Source organism: Nycticebus coucang, chromosome 2 (assembly GCF_027406575.1).
Source record: "Nycticebus coucang isolate mNycCou1 chromosome 2, mNycCou1.pri, whole genome shotgun sequence".
In the NCBI taxonomy this organism is placed as follows: domain Eukaryota; kingdom Metazoa; phylum Chordata; class Mammalia; order Primates; family Lorisidae; genus Nycticebus; species Nycticebus coucang.
The window spans coordinates 123,851,727-123,869,104 of NC_069781.1; the positions used below are offsets into that span (position 1 = coordinate 123,851,727).

A 17,378-nucleotide genomic window follows, 5' to 3' on the forward strand; every position below is an offset into this window, starting at 1 on the left:
ATGCCTCAGCTTCCTGAGTACCTAGGACTACAGGCACCTGCCATGACATCAAGCTAATTTTCCTTTTTTCTTTTCTTTTTTTTTTTTTTTTGGCATTATTTCTTTTATTGTTGGGGATTCATTGAGGGTACAAGAAACTAGGTTACACTGATTCCATTTGTTAGGTAAAGTCCCTCTTATGACTGTGTCTTGCCCCCCTAATTTTTCAATTTTAATAGAGACAGGGTCTCTCTCTTGCTCAGGCTGGTCTCGAAATCCTGAGCACAAACAGTAGGCCCATCTCGGCCTCCCAGAGTGCTAGAATTACAGGCATGAGCCACAGGACCCGGCCTGTAATTTTTTTTTTTTTTTTCAGAGACAGAGTCTCCCTCTGTCACCCTCAGTAGAGTGCCATAGCGTCACAGCTCACAGCAACCTCCAGCTCTTGGGCTTAGACGATTCTCTTGCCTCAGCCTCTCGAGTAGCTGGGACTAAAGGCGCCCCCCACAATGCCCAGCTATTTTTTGTTGCAGTTTGGCCGGGGCCAGGTTTGAACCCACCACCCTCAGTATATGGGGCTGGTGCCCTGCTCACTGAGCCACAGGTGCTGCCCTATAATATTATTTTTAAACCTTATTTATTTTGGAGAGAATGAGCTCATTATTTTGAAAATTGATAAATAAAAGGAAAGAATCAAGCATTTATCTTCCCTTTCCTATATGAACTGTACCTCAGTGTTACTAAAGAGTTAGTGAGGGAAAGTTTCTCTTTACAGAACATCTCAGCTAACCAATGAAAAAGGAGTCACAGAATTACCTGATAAACATTCTGTAACTTCTAAAGAAATCATGGACATAGGCATTGATCATCAATGCTGCTGAGGTCACAAAGAAAAACAACTAAGTATTGGGCACCTAATATCCAAAGCTTCACTTTTTAAGTATTTCTTGCCCCCCCCAACAAAATTTAACCTGCATCTGACTGAGTGTCTATATCTAGTTATCGATTTACAGAAAATACAGAGGATAGAGAAACATATTAAACAGCAGTGCATGATCCTTTTGCAGTTCACAAGCATGATGATTGGGGGTTCCCGCTCATGTGTGACATGTGCCTCCCTCAAATCTTGTTATGACATCAGCCTGTTACCTGTTAGACATGAAAAAAAAAAAAAAAAGCAGCACAGGAATATGTTTAGAAAAATCTAGACTTGGGGCGGTGCCTGTGGGTAGGGCACCAGCCCCATATACCAAGGGTGGCAGGTTCGAATCCGGCCCCAGCCAAACTGCAACAAAAAAATAGCTAGGCCTGGGTGGCGCCTGTGGCTCAAAGGAGTAGGGCGCTGGTCCCATATGCCAGAGGTGGCAGGTTCAAACCCAGCCCCGGCCAGAAAAATAAAAATAGCCCGGCGTTCTAGGGAGGTGCCTGTAGTCCCAGCTCAGGAGGCTGAGGCAAGAGAATCACCTAAGCCCAAGAGCTGGAGGTTGCTGTGAGCTGTGATGCCACAGCACTCTACTAAAGATAACAGAGTGAGACTCTGTCTCAAAAGAAACAGTTCCAATTTTTTGCCCAACAAAAAGTTGTTTTAAGTAGTGGTGAGGGAAAAAAGAAGAATAAAGCAGGATGAAATCTACCATGCCTTCTGTGTATAAAATATAATCACAAAAAAAGATACAAATCAATAAAAAGAATATACACAAACATATTAGAATGGTAGGCATTGGGAAGACTGAGGAAGGGACGTGGAGAATAAGACAAAACAGCATAAAAACAAGTGAAACAAGAGGGGCTTGTGCTGACCAACAGGGAAGTATTGGTAATTTGGCCAACCTTTGCATCTGAGATCAAAAACTTTTCTGTCCCATAGTGGTGAGGATTTGATGAGATATGTGGGTGCTTTTCCTGCCCCAGTGCCGGGCACATCCTAAGTCCTAATAAATGTTTGTTTCCCTTCATTCCCTCCACTTTCCACCATCCCCATGCCTCCTAAGGAACAAAAGTGATCTAATAAGTTAATTATTAACACTTTAAGGTACTAAGCACTGTTAATAACTTTTACCCTCTGTCTCACTGCATTCCAGTAGAAATTTCCATTTCCTTAGTGCCAAGCCCTAAAGCAAGAGGGCCAACAGTCTCCATTGCAAGGGCACTTTCCGGAGGGCTCAGTCTGACTACCTGCACACAACTCTCTTCTAAACCAAACACATCAACAACTAGAAAGTACACCACCTCCTAGCTCATCTGGGCCGCAGCTTGACTTTAGCCTAGCATCAAAGTGAAGTGCTTCTGTGCTGAGTTCTGCTCTTCTGCCTAACTGTAAAGGCTTTCATTCCCCATGCCCCACTCCATGAGCCAAGCTCTACCATTTCTTCCTCTCTGCCTCTTTAGCTGTGACTGCCATGTTCCTCCCAAACAATATATAAGCTTTTAATTCAAAAATTGCATTCCAGGTGACTGGCTCAATTATTCAGAGATTGCCAATGACTCGCCCGATAAATTTGAAGCTCAGCAATTTGACTTGGAGTCAGTGGCGTCTGACAGCTGCCCAGCAGCTGCAGAGGCAAAAGAAGCAGGAGCTACACGGGTTTATAATAGATTGGTGTTCCTGGCCAATCTCATAGGAGTTGTTGCAGTGAGACGCAATCAATCCCTGGCTGCAGTTTGCCCCAGCGAGTCAAAGTTGAGGTCAGCTGTGAGCAGAGGGAAGGACATTTCATCAGGTGAAAATATGAAAACCTAGCCAATCAGCGAGCATGCCTTTATCTAGCATACTCTGCCTGTCCACCACCGTGATAGAAGACATTGAGAAACAGTCACTCTAAGACCCCTGCATTTCAAATTTTAATGATCTTGGGGCTGGGAGCGGTGGCTCACGCCTGTAATCCCAGCACTCTGGGAAGTGAAGGCAGGTGGATTGCTTGAGCCCAGGAGTTCAATACCAGCCTGAGCAAGAGGGAGACACCACCTCTTCTAAAAATAAAAAAACTAGCAGGCTCCTGTACTCTCAGCTACTTGGGAGGCTGAGGCAAGAAGACTGCTCAAGCTCTAAAGTTCGAGGTTATAGTGAGCTATGATGGCTACAGCAGTCTGCCCAGGACAACAGAGTGTCCCAAAAAATAAATAAATAAAATTTTAATGATCTTGTGAAGGATATACAAAATTATACAGAACCTAAAGACAGTATAAGTAAGTAACAATATAACTACCTGGCGTTCCTCTCTGTCTGAAATAAATGTTCCTACCTTCGTTGGCAGGTCTGAATCCTACACATGTCCAAATGCTACTGCCTTCGCAAATTCCTAGCAACTTGTTTTGGCGTTCACCTCCAAAGTAGCAGCCTCGGGTCCCCTGGACTCAGTGAGGCCACCTTCCCCCTGGAGCTCAGGGACAGGAGCCAGCCCTAACCTCAGCCTGTCCCCTGTGTGTTAGAGGGGAAATGAGGGAGGAGTCAGGGTGGCTTCCAAGGGTCTCTGCGTTGGGGTGGAAGCTGGATGCAGTCCTCTCTCCAACTCCTTGCTTCTTGAACACAGAGCTATTCTGAGCAGATGCCGTTTGTCCAAGATGACTTTACCCACTGACAGGAGCAAGTAACAGACAAAATCATCCAGGAACACAAGCAAGAAGCTTTTCCTTATATCATCAGGTCCAGAGTACATTCAGAGTCATTAATCCTCCCTTGGGCAGGTTGGGATTAGATTCTGCCGCATCCAGACCACTCAGCCACATTCGTAGTGCTGGGAACAATGTCAAGATTCGTGCAGCTCAAAGGTCTAATATCTGTCACAAACTGTTTCTGGATTCATTCTTCTGTCCCCATTCCAAGCTTTCTGAGCAAGCAAATGAGGGCTTTCATCGTTAACTGATTGAGTTACCTAAGTAAACTGACCAGAAAGGGTTGCAAGCAAACAACATAAAAGCTAAAACTTTGAATTTACCAAAGGGAATTGCATAGCAGAGACTGGCTTATCAATCTGAGAAAGCTGAAGGCAGTTGTCATGAAAATTAACTTCAGCATTTTTCCTGAATCCGGAGCTCCATGTTAGATACAAGTCTCATACTGGGTGGGATGGAACATTGTCTTTGGAGACAGTAAGATACTGACAGAATTCCAGACCCCCTAGCATGACTCTTCTAATGCAGACCATGAAACTGGCCTTTCCCAGACTCAGCCATCTTTTCTTTAAAGCAGTGGTTCTCAACCTGTGGGTCGCGACCTATTTGTAACAATGAAAATACATCCTGCATATCAGATATTTACATTACGATTCATAACAGTAGCAAAATTACAGTTATGAAGTAGCAACAAAAATAATTTTATGATTGAGGGTCACCACAACGTGAGGAACTGTATTAAAGGGTCGTGGCCTTAGGAGGCATTAGGAAGGTTGAGAACCACTGCTAGAAAGGCTTTAATGAAGTGGGAGTCTATCTTCACATTCATTGTTTTATTCCCCACACAACTGTCACTCTTTTATAGTATAATGAACCAGGCAATCACTCATGTACTTCAGAGAAGTAGGTCTCCATGTTGTAAATGAATAGACTGGCTGAATTTCTCACAGAACTGACCATGTACTCCCTCTCCTGTGCTATCCTGATATGGGGTGTTTTAGAAATCACTATTTTCTTCAAGTATCCCAACATATATTGGTTGCTGTGTGAAATACAATCTAGGCAGACAAAGTCATACAAAAAGTTATAAAAAAAACATACCTCTAGATCTCTGATTATTTTCTACATTCCACAAATTATATAATAAATCAGTTCCAAAGATTAAAAAACAAAAAGCTATAAAGAACCTGATGGCGGGAGCACAACCCAAGGACTACTATTTCAATTTAAAAGTCCAGTACTGGGTGGCGCCTGTAGCTCAGTGGGTAGGGCGCCGGCCACATTCACCGGGGCTGGCAGGTTCGAACCCAGCCCGGGCCTGCTAAAACAACAATGACAACTGCAACAACAACAAAAAAGAAAAAAAGCTGGGCATTGTGGCAAGCGCCTGTAGTCCCAGCTACTTGGGAGGCTGAGGCATGAGAATCGCTTAAGCCCAAGAGTCTGAGGTTGCTGCGAGCTGTGACACCACGGCACTCTACCTAGGGTGACAGCTTGAGATTCTGTCTCAAAAAAAAAAAATAAAAAGTCCACTACCTAGGATAACCACTATACCAGTTAGGATATTTTATGCAAACAAGCAAAGCCACCTTTCCCAAGCAAAATGAGAATGTGTTGGAAGGAAAAGGAATGGCTTTCTGTATGCCACGGAGAGCTCAAACACCAGCCCATCAGACCCTCTCTAGAAGCCAGCAAGCTCCAGGTACTGACTGATAGTTCATCATGACCCCACTGCTGAGATAAATAGGGACCCCAAACACTTGCACCTCCTCCTCCTCAGGGTCCTCAGAGAGGGTCTAACTGCCCAGCCTGGGTCACGTGCCCCTGTTGTTCAGGATTGGGTGGGATATTTTGATTGACAGCCCCAAGAAGTCAGCACACGCTGGAGGAAAGACATTTCCTTTGGGCACCATTGCCACCAGAAGGGGACCAGAGCTTGGGCGGGCAAACACATACTCCCTTTGCCACCTCTTACCACATTCTGCACAAGGAAGAATAATGAGGTCCCAGACTGCATTTTCATATAATTTTGTATATTAACATTAAAAATGTCCTCTGTAAATGGCTGTGTTTCTGGAAGAAAGTCACTTAACCTCCCTGAGAATTATTTTCTCCAGTTATAAATGAGCAACTGAGCTGATAAGACAATGCCGGTGCTGTGGAGGTGGACTTCCAAAGAATGAAGAAGGAAAGAGAAGAGCAAAGAAAACTTTGAGGAAGAACTTTTTTTTTTCTCTTTCCTTCATTCTCGTGATGCTTTACTAAGAGTAATGTGTTCCATATCCATCCAGTTTAATATAAAGGATGTAAAGTTTCCGTCTTTTTTAGTGGCTGAATAGTATTCCACAGTGTACATACATCACAGCTTGTTAATCCATTTCTGGCTTGTTGGACTTTTAGGCTGTTTCCACATTTTGGTGATTGTAAATTGAGCTGCAATAAACAGTCCAGTGCAAGTGTCCCTGTGGTAGAAGGATGTTTTTATCTTCTTTAAGCTCAGCAATGGGGTTGCAGGATCAAATGAGAGGTTGAGTTTGAGTCCTTTGAGGAAGAACTTTCTTTTTAATTAAGCATGCAGCGGCCATACTCTACTCTTCAAACTGACTTGTGCGTGTTTGCCCATCCCTTAACTGGACATTAGGGTGCTCCCTAATATTGCAGTGTAGTCTACTGCCTCTCCTGGTAACAGCAGTGGGGGCTGAGGAGTGGGGAGCACTTTAGTCATATCCTGACTTCCCATCTACCTGGTACCACCATCTTCCTTTGATACGGGAAACTGAGGCACTACCAAGTCTTACAAGGCCTAAATGAATTCAGCTTCAAAGCAAAACCCTTCCAACCTGCTTGCTGCCCTAGATTCCTGCTTCCCCAACGGACAGAAATGCTAAAGTCACTCCTAAATATCCCCCTAGGAACATCTTGTTTTTGTTTTGTTTGGGGGGGGTTTTTTTGGCCGGGGCCAGGTTTGAACCCACCACCTCCAGTATATGGGGCCGGCACCCTACTTCTTGAGCCACAGGCGCCATCCCCTAGGAACATCTAAGGAGCTTGGACACCTCTGGCCACACCACTATGCCATTTATATCCCAGAGGCTGTAGCTACTGAAATCCAGACGCACACTATTTAAATGTGTCCTGTGGTTACTAAAGAGTTTAGTTAGCCAGATGCTCAATTTTATTATCATATGTGCCAGTGATTATGAGCTGCAGGGCCAGGGGTGTCCCAGCACTAGTGTCTCTTAGCAGCTGACAAGACAGAGGGCAGAGGGAGGAGAGGTAGGCCTTTGCAGAACATTTGACCCAAATGGTGTAGAAATAGTCATCATTCATCTTCCCTTCATAGATTATCAATAAAGGCATGTTGCAACTTTGTCACCACTGGGAAAACACAGGAGCAGAAGCAGGAAAATCTCCAGGGAGGTAGCTCTGTCCTCCACACATGTTGGACCACCTCCAAGAGGCTTCCACCCCTCCGTACCTATCTATGGTAATTCTAAGATCTAAGAAAGAGTGAGAGATGTGGGTGTGGGGTTAGTGGCTAGTGGACCTTGAAGCCAGTTGGCAGCCTGTGGCCTGGGGTTGGTCCTCCTCTCTGGAGCGCCTTTTAAACAGCAACCCTTGCTTTTTGTTTGCCATTGCTTTGGACCCCAAACCTCCATCCCCCCATCTCCACCAGCCCCCTAAATTTGTTCTAGTCCAGCTATGACCATCACCCATCACCATCAAAAAGGCTCAATGCCAACTGGAAGGGAAGCCAGCCACAGGGTCAACAGGTGCAGGAAATAAGACTAAAAGCAGAAGAGTTTGGTGTCATGGGCCACATGTGCACAGGCAACCAGCTGCTGTCCTTTCAGTGAGAGCCCCAGGCTGGTGTGGGGTCTGTAGAATATATGTGTGTATACATAGATTTGTGTGTGTATATATGCACACAACATACACATATATGTACATCTTATATATTATTTATATATTACCAGTAATGTTTTATCGATATGTATATGTTATACATATATGTATTACATGTTATATATTTATATTTTCATTATATTTTTCTTTATTTATGTATTTTTATTTTTTCCAAATGTTTTTATTTATTTATATACAAATATTTTGTGGGTTTTTTCTTTTTTCCTTTTTTTTTTTTTGAGACTTTGTCACCCTGGGTAGAGTACCAGGGCATCATAGCCCACAACAACCTCAAACTCTTGGGCTCAAGTGACCCTCTTGAGTGACCCTCTTGTTCCCACCACAACAACCGGCTATTTTTTTTTTTTAGAGATGGAGTCTCGCTCTAGCTCAATTTGAACACATGAGCTCAAGCGATCTGCCCTCCTTGGCCTCGCAGAGTGCTGGGATTACTGGCTTGAGCCACCTTACCTGGCCAGGTTTTTTTTCTTTGACACAAATTCAGATTTAATAAGTCACTGGGTAAAGGAGACTCAAGTGTCCTGAGAGCCATGGGGTTTGAACGAGGAGAGAGCAGTGCTACAGGGAGAAAAATTTTCAAGAGGATTGAAGGTGAAGGTTGAGGTCACCGCCATTGTTCTCCGTTTCTGTCCCTCCCTCTCTCCCGCCTGCTCCTATCTGTCCACCTAACCCTACTTCTTTACAGGCCCCGGGTCATTTTACATCTCTTCTCAACTCTTATTTATCTTTTATTTAGACAAGCAATTGACCATCATTCCACCATGGTTGTTACCTTCATGGTCACTATTTTTTTAGGTAATCATTTGGGAAAGGTTTATGTAAAATGAATGCTCATAAATCATCCCATTTTCTCATTGACTTCCCGTGCCATTTCAGAGACATGGTTGAACAGAGGAAAATTTTGATATATGTAGTAAAAATCACAGGCAGAACCTGCTATCTATATCTTTAAAAGAATATTCTTCCGGGTGGCGCCTGTGGCTCAGTCGGTGAGGCTCCGGCCCCATATACCAAAGGTGGCGGGTTCAAACCCGACCCCGGCTGAACTGCAACCAAAAAAATAGCTGGGCGTTGTGGTGGGCGCCTGTGCTCCCAGCTACTCAGGAGGCTGAGGCAAGAGAATCACTTAAGCCCAAAAGTTGGAGGTTGCTGTGAGCTGTGTGATGCCATGGCACTCTACCAAGGGCCATAAAGTGAGACTCTATCTCTACAAAAAAAAAAAAGAAGAATATTCTTCCTTTGACCAAGTATGATTTATGTGTGTGTGATTTTCCCACTGGACATCCATACAAAAGTTAGCCAAACAGGCAATCAATTAGAAAGAGCACTTCATGCCAAAAGTATATTTATTATTTATTAACCATCTTTTTTGATTGATTAGCTTTCATTTATTGGTTTTTCTCTATGATCCGAGGTAAATTGACTACTTAATTTTTCATAGTTGTAAACATTTGTCCAGATGGTTAATAGACTCTGCCTGTGAGCCCCCTGGGCAGTACCTGTCACTCATACCATGGAGGGCATAGTATGAGTCCTGCCTTGTTCTACCTGACCCTATCCCTTAATTACTCTCCTGGTTATGAGTCACGCTTCTCAGAGAGTCCAATTTCCCCCTTCAATTATATCTTTCCCTACCCTTTTCCAGCTCCTGAGTTTCTCAGGTCCATCCATACATTTGCCCGGACCCCCCAGGAGCAACTATCTAGCCCATGTGTTTATTTGTCCAATGCTCAGAGCAGAGGTTTAAAATGTTTCTCTTTCTTAAAAATTGTATATTAGGGCTGGTCACGGTGGCTCACAATTGTAATCCTAGCACTCTAGGAGGCCAAGAGGGTGGATTGCTTGAGCTCACCAGATCAAGACCAGCGTGAGCAAGAGTGAGACCTCGTCTCTAATAAAAATAGAAAGAAAAAAAAAAAAGTCAAGCATCAGAGCAGGCACCTGTGATCCCAGCTACTCAGGAGGCTGAGGCAGGAGGATCCCTTGGGCCCAGGAGTTTGAAGTTGCTATAAGCTATGATGCCACTGTACTCTATCCAGGATAACAGAGTCAGACTCTGTCTCTTAAAAAAAAAAAAAATCATATGTTACAGTGGCTCACACCTGTAATCCTAGCATTCCAGGAGGCCGAAGCAAGTGGATTCCTTGAGCTCAGGAGTTCAAGACCAGCCTAAGCAGGAGAAGGACCCTGTCGCTACTAAAAATAGAAAAACTAGCCAGGCTTTGCCTTAGATACCTGCAGTCCCAGCTACTCAAGAGGCTGAGGGGATCTTTTGAGCCCAAGAGAGTGAGGTACTGTGAGCTATGTTAATGTCATGGCTCTCTACCCAAGAGGACAGAGTGAGACTGTCTCAGAAAGAAAAAAAAAAATCATATATTAGCACTGTCCTAATAGCTGCTTATGACCTTTTTGATTCCAGCCTATCTATTCAGGAATACCTGGTGGTTTTGATTTTGTGTTGTTGTTGTTGAGGGGCTTTTTTTGTTTTTTTTTAAGTCCAAAATTATAAACACATTGTAAATCTATAATGTATGAGACACATTCCTGCCTTAGATTAGCAGATGTGCAAGAGCAACACTTCCCAACAATCTGCCACGGAAATCTAATCTCCCTCAAGTTCAGGTGGAAGTAACTAATAAGGCTTCACAGCATCCAATTTCCAAGTCTAAAGGCATGTGAATCCATTCCAGAGCTAGTACAGCCAGAGCCTGGGAAACCAAAGTAGCAGCACACTTACATCAAAAGTTTGACCAAACAATGCTCTTCTATACATGCCATGTACTTTGATTTGGTCCATTCGATTCTGTATTTGTAAAACCCAGTTGCACTCACTATTGATTTCACCAGTGAATTTCAACCCACAGTTTGTAAAACACTACTTCCACCAGTCCTAGTTGAAGAATTCAAGGTACTTAAAAACCCAATGAGAGGTTGGGAATCAAGTAGGAAATACACTGGACACCTAGGGCTGAGTGTCTGCTATTTCTATTCCTTGCTGAGCAGGAAAGGAAGAAAGGTTCACCCTCGCTGTGACTCACTTTCCATCCTAAATTGAAGTTCTGCCTGCTCTATCTAACACACAGGTCTATTAGACATATCTAATGAAGTGAAAGATGGGAAGCACTTTGAAAATATTAAAGAGCCATCCAACTATAAAGAGGCCATGTCAGTCATGGAGATGAAAGAAGGGTAGAATTATCTGCTGGTTTTCACATATTATTTTTCTACAATTCAACTTGGTTGCTTCTAGATAAGGCAGAGCCCAAGGCAGCTGGAGTCAGGACTCTAACTTCTAAGCCCAGGAAGTAGCAGTTGAAACCAAGAGGAGGAAGAAAACGAGAGGAGACTGACTAAAAGAAGGAATGTAGCACATCCTGAAATAAGCATCACCTTTATGTCCAGCAACTTACCACCCAGCAGCCAGCAACCAACAGCTCAATGTCCTATGTGCCAGGAGGCACCACAAAACTCATACAATACTATATACGAGATTTAGTCTGACAAGTTCATAAACCTGCCACCGTGCACTTATGTTGGCAATACTATACAAACAACTCTGTAGGGTTTTATAACCTTGGTATATCAGCGTCTCACAGCTGTGTTAGTATTGAAATGTGACGCTGTCTTGCTGAGTGACATCCTTTATTGTTGTTGTGTGTTTTCATGTGCCAATTCAAGAAAGTTGAAACTTGAATTAGAGCCATGAATGAATATTAAATTTCTTGTTAAACTTGGCAAGAGTGAAAGTGAAATCAGGGACATGTTAGTCCACTAACTAACATGGGGATAATGCCATGAAGAAAACAGCAGTGTACAAATGGATTAATTTTTTTCTGAGAGGAGAGAAAGTGTCACTAATGAAGAGAGGTCAGAGAAGTTAGTCATGAGCATAACTGGCAAAAACATTGCAAAAATTCATTGTATCATATGTCAAAATCATTGGCTGACTATGAGAAGCAGATTAGACCAAGTAAACATTGATAGAGAATAGGAAAATCTTAACTGAAAATCTTGTCCAACAACTCATGGCTCTTGCATCACAACAATACACCAGTTCACACAGCACTATCTGTGAAGGAGTTTTTAGCTAGTAACCTCTTTGGGGGTGGAATCTTCAGATCTTCAGACGGCTGGTGCACCAGCCCTCGAACATCCTCCTGCTTCAATCATGGCTTGTGGTCTGGTCGCCAGCAACCTGAATCTCAAACCTGGGGAGTGCCTCAGAGTACGGGGCAAGGTGGCCACCGACGCCAAGAGCTTTGTGCTGAACCTGGGCAAAGACAGCAACAACCTGTGCCTGCATTTCAACCCCCGCTTTGATGCCCACGGGGATGCCAATACTATCGTGTGCAACAGCAAGGACGGCGGGGCCTGGGGAGCTGAGCAGCGGGAGGCTGCCTTTCCCTTCCAGCCTAGAAGTGTCGCAGAGGTGTGCATCAGCTTTGACCAGGCAGACCTGACCATCAAGCTGCCAGATGGTTACACATTCAAGTTCCCTAACCACCTCAACCTGGAGGCCATCAACTACATGGCAGCTGATGGTGACTTCAAAATCAAGTGTGTGGCCTTTGATTGAAGTCAGCTGGCCTGTGACCCCCAATAAAGACAGCTGCCTCTGCTCTTCCTGAAAAATAAAATACAATAATAATAACCTCTTTGGAACATCCTCCCTACTCACCTGATCTGGCCTCCAGTGACTTTTTTCTTTGTGGGAAGATAAAGGAAACATTGAAAGGAAGACATTTGATGATATTGAGGACATCAAAGTTAATACAAGGAAAGCTTTGATGGCCATTCCAGGCGAAAAGTTCAAAAATTGCTTTGAAGAGTAGACTAGGCACTGGCATTGGTGCACAGCTTCCCAAAGGGAATACTTCAAAAGTGATCATAGTGGCAATTAGGTATGTAGCACTTCTTCTAGGCCAAGTTCCACAAATTTAATTGTCAGGCCTTGTACGTATTCTAATTGAGAGGCTCTGTTGCCAAACTTCCTACTTTCAGCTACTGGTGCTAAGCTGATGGTTCTCTCTCTCTCTCTTTCTTTCTCCTTTCTCTCTCTCTCTCTCTCTCTCTCTCTCTCTCAATCTCATAATTCAGGACTCTCAAAGCACTGTCATTTTGTTAGGAAGAAGTTTCCCAGCAAATGCAGTAGGGAGCTTGGTACATGCTTCTTATTATTTGCTCTGACTCCCACCGTCAATCAAAGAACACTTCTAACTGAGCCAGATGATCAGCAATCTGTGAGCCACCAGCCACACCTTATACAACCCTTCTGAGAATCAATTCGTACCCCAACAAAACTTCTAGCTGAATTTCCCTTTAGCAAGGGGCCAGGGATATTCCATAAATGAGGACAGAGGGGCCACATATCAGAGCATATGGGTCACTCTGGAGTTACTGGGATCACAACTGGCTGGCATGTGCTCCCCCGCCCCATCGAAAGCCCAACTCCAGAGGACTGTTGTCCTGTATAGCCAGATCTTCCAGTGTTCCAAAAGAAGTCAGCGACAGTGAGACCCCGACTCATGAAAAAAATGGAAAAACCCAGCCGGGCGCCGCGGGGAGCGCCTGTAATCCCAGCGGCTTCCCGAGGCTGAGGCAATGGGGTGCCCGCAGCCCAAGTCTGAGGTTGTCGTGAGCTACCACGCCCACTGCACTCTGCTCAGGGGCATAGGGTGGGACCCTGTCTCAACAACAACAAAAAAAAAAGTAAAGAAATAAAAAATAAGCAACGAAATAAAATTTAAAAAGCCAAAAAAATAAAATAAAATAAAAAACCAAAAAAAAAAAAAATCCGGTTTTTACATGAAATTTGCTGATTCTTAAGTAGTCATTCAATTAACTAGAGAGAGAGATATCAAAGAAAACATCAAATTAACCTCTGAATGTCTAATTAAAGGCCTCTGCTTTTTCATCAAAAGATCAGAATTTGAATCTTTTAACTATTACAGTATATCATTAAAAAATGACAGCCAAGGGTGGTGCCTATGGCTCAGTCAGTAAGGCGCCAGCCCCATATACCAAGGGTGGTGGGTTCAAACCCGGCCCCAGCCGAACTGCAACAAAAAAATAGCCGGGCGTTGTGGCGGGCGCCTGTAGTCCTAGCTACTCGGGAGGCTGAGGCAAGAGAATCGCTTAAGCCCAGGAGTTGGAGGTTGCTGTGAGCTGTATGATGCCATGGCACTCTACCGAGGGCCATAAAGTGAAACTCTGTCTCTACAAAAAAAAAAAAAAAAAATGACAGCCAAGGCTCGGCGCCTGTAGCTCAAGTGGCAAAGGCGCCAGCCACATACACCAGAGGTGGCGGGTTCAAATGCAGCCTGGGCCTGCCAAACAACAAGGACAACTACAACCAAAAAATAGCTGGGCATTTGTGGTGGGCACCTGTAGTCCCAGCTACCTGGAGGCCAAGGCAAGAGAATTGCTTAAGCCCAGGAGTTGGAGGTTGCTGTGAGCTGTGATGCCACGGCACTCTACCCAGGGCGACAGCTTGGGGCTCTGTCTCCAAAAAGAAAAATGACAGCCAAGGTGGGAGGGACAAGCACTGATGAGTTGAGGCTGCTGTACGCAGCTGTTGCCAGGCCATGGCTGGGATGGCGCTCAAGAGGTTGATAGCTGAGTACAGATAATTAACACTGAACCCTCCAGAAGGAATTGTGGCAGGCCCCATAAATGAAGAGAATTTTTTTGAATGGGAGGCATTGATGATGGGCCCAGAAGACACTTGTTTTGAGTTTGGTGTTTTTTCCTGCCATTCTGAGTTTCCCACTTGATTACGCGTTAAGTCCCCCAAAGATGAGGTTTACCTGTGAGATGTTTCATCCCAACATCTACCCCGCCGCAAGGGTGTACATCTCTATCCTGCACACCCCTGGTGACCATCCCATGGGCTACGATGGCAGCGCAGAGCAGCAGAGCCCTGTTTAGAGCGTGGAGAAGACTCTGCTGTCGGTGAGCCCAACAATGAAAGCGGAGCTAATGTGGATGCTCCCAAGATGTGGCAGAACGACCGGGAGCAGTTCTACAAGATTGCCAAGCAGATCGTACAGAAGTCTCTGGGACTCTGAGGCCTCGCCTCACACGCGCACACCGACGTGTGCTCTTGCACATGCGTGTGAACACACCACCCATAATCCCAGTGTTCCGGGAATGCTCAGTGACAGCGGTGCCCTGTGCTGGCACCCAAACAAGCAAACTGGCAAGAACCGCAGCATCTCTTTTTTTTTTTTTGGTAGTTTTATCACCCTGAATGGGCTCTCTTCTGAAATTATGGTTTGTTTGGAATATTGATAGCTTAGTGCAGTTTTGAAGTGTTCCTCAAAAGGTGGGTCAGCTAGATTGCGAAAGCTGTCATCACCACCTCTCCCGGCTGACACGCTGACACGCCCAGCCATTCCCAGCTCCCTGTGATGCCCTTCCTTCCTAGGGTTGAGGGGCTGGCTGTACGTCCACATGTCCAGGGCGTGACAGAATCCTAGCAGCACTCTTCTGGAGACACGGGCCCCTGCAGCCGAGTCGCACACAGGACAGGGCAGTGACGCTCTGTGGTCCCTCCTGGTGCTCTCTGCACCCACAATTCCTTTCTAATCTTACGTTTTACAAGCAGATGTTTTTCTCATAGTTACATCTTTTACATTTTGGAGTATTAAGAAACATCACATTTAGAAATACTTTCAGGAAATACTTTTAAAAAATGTGGATTAATAGGAAATGGGGTACACAGAAAAATTTATTGCTGCTCATAAAGACCATAAGACTGATGGTTTTTTCCTGATCATATCTATCAAAGATTCACATCTTTGTATTACTATGGCAGGTACAGGTGAGATCCTTAAAGTTTTAGTAAAAGTTTCTTGATCTACAGTTTTTCTTTTCTATTCTAAAAACTAGGAAGCTCTAGGATTTTGTAACACTGTGGTTGCACTGGGAATTTGACGATTGGCGCAAAAATCATTCTTTGGGACTCGAGGTCAGAGGGGCTCTGCCATTTCTCAGCGCAGAGGAGTGCCTTACCCCTGACCGGTGCTCGTGGAGGTGGGCCTGTGGGGCTCGCCGGCCCAGGGTGCAGGTGGCACATTTCTGTGATTTGATTGGGTTCTGATGTTTTCTACCATGGTCAGCTGAGCAGTGCCAGGAGGTCACATTATAAGCAATAACAGATCTATTGCATGCAGAATCTGATATTTGGCCTGTTTCAAACAGGTTAAATTTAAATAGGAATTTCTATTTTTGAAATAAGGGATGGTTTATGAGGCATACAACAGATTTTACTTCACCCGTCCCTTTTCCTTTCTCTTTCACAATGGATCCAGCAGACAGTTGTCTGTGTGACTGAAACCTTGCACAATAATGACAGTTTCTGTTTGAAGCAGTTCCATGCCTGGCTTCTGTGTATGCCGGGTTCTTTCCTTCTCAAAAGGGAATCATTTAAAATGTGAAATGCCAAACAAGCAGAAGTACTTGGAAGGGGTGAGGCAGGAAAGGTCTTGTACCTAAGTAGTGTTTGCAGGTTTGGGGGGTGTGGTCACCCAGGTGGATTCACTCTATAAAAAAATAACAGCCAAATTCATTTCAAATTTTAGCTTTAGTCTTCCATCCTGTTTTAGCCCAGGTTCTCTGAAAAACAGAGCCTGGGGCAAGGATTAAGATGTATCTGCTTGATACATGAAATGCTGTCTTTTTTTTTTTTTTTTTTTTGAGACAGAGTCTCACTGTGTTACCCTCAGTAGAGTGCTGTAGCATCACAGCTCACAGCAACCTCAAACTCTTGCGCTCAAATGATCCTCTTGCCTCAGCCTCCCGAGTAGCTGGGACTACAGGCACCCACCACAACACCTGGCTATTTTTTTGTTGCAGTTGTCATTGTTGTTTAGCTAACCAAGGCCAGGTTCAAACCCACCACCCTCCGCGCATGTGGCTGGTGCCGTAACCACTGTGCTACAGGCACCAAGGCTGAAATACTGTCTCTTGCATTCAAGGAGAGGAAAGAGGAAAATTGTTCCGGAAAGAAGGTGCATCATCTCCAGCTTCTGCTTCACAACAAGACATAAAGAGGCATAGCAGGTCACCAGGCAGGTGGATTCACTCTATATACTGGGACTCAGATGGGCTGCAAGAAGAACCTGGCTCTCAGAGAGTACTCAGTGGATGGAAGAGACGGAGGAGTTTAATCTGCGGAGGAACGCAGGTGTGACCTGAGAACAAGCCCTCCTTACCTTTGCACTTTCATTGCCCCACTCACCTCACCCTGGTCCCAGTCAAAGGAGTCAAATAAATGAACCTATCTGGAGAAGAACCCAAGATTAGGGTGGTCCGTCTTCTGTTAAGAACTATTAAATTAGGTTGAGCAGTAAAAAAGAGAGAAGACACACATTCCAATATCAGAAAGGAGAGAGGGACATCAGCACAGGTGCGGCAGACAGTAGCTGGAGAACAGGGAACGTGATGAGTGACTTTATGCCGGTAAGTGTAACAAGTTAATGAAGTAGACAAATCTGGGGGCGGGGATACTAAATTGTCAAGGCCTGAGGCTACAGAATAAATCTGAAACTTCAATTACAAACTGAAGAAAAATGCCATAGTTTGCAATCTCACACTTTCTTGTTTTGTTTTGTTTGTGGACAGAGGGCACTCTGTTGCCCAGGCTACAGTGCCATGGTATTATCGTCGCTCACAGCAACCTCAAGCTTCTGGTCCAAGAGGTCCTCCTGCCTCAGCCTCCCAAGTAGCTGGGACAGGTGCCCACCACAACATCTGGCTTTTTTTTTAGAGCCAGGGTCTCACTCTTGCTCAGGCTCGTCTCAAACTCAGCTCAGGCTGAGGTCCACCCACCTCAGCCCCCCAGAGTGCTAGAATTATAG

The 17,378-nt window shown here is 44.7% G+C and overlaps 2 protein-coding genes and 1 non-coding gene across 3 annotated transcripts; all 3 read left to right on the plus strand.

The window, feature by feature from the left end:
- The first annotated feature begins 1,034 nt into the window (after positions 1–1,034).
- Positions 1,035–1,138, plus strand: LOC128580356 (small nucleolar RNA U13). Its single transcript, XR_008378651.1, has one exon. It is a non-coding gene; the product is annotated as a small nucleolar RNA U13 (small nucleolar RNA).
- A 10,530-nt stretch (positions 1,139–11,668) lies between these two features.
- Positions 11,669–12,094, plus strand: LOC128569606 (galectin-1-like). The gene has a single exon (XM_053567820.1). The coding sequence runs from the start codon at positions 11,687–11,689 to the stop codon at positions 12,092–12,094; it is 408 nt and encodes a 135-aa protein (XP_053423795.1). The 5' UTR covers positions 11,669–11,686.
- Positions 12,095–14,051: 1,957 nt separating this feature from the next.
- On the plus strand, positions 14,052–14,660 carry LOC128570990 (ubiquitin-conjugating enzyme E2 G2-like). The gene is given in 2 exon segments (XM_053570689.1): positions 14,052–14,467; positions 14,470–14,660. Coding segments are annotated over 2 exon segments (270 nt in total). The 5' UTR covers positions 14,052–14,313; the 3' UTR covers positions 14,586–14,660.
- The last annotated feature ends 2,718 nt before the right edge of the window (positions 14,661–17,378 follow it).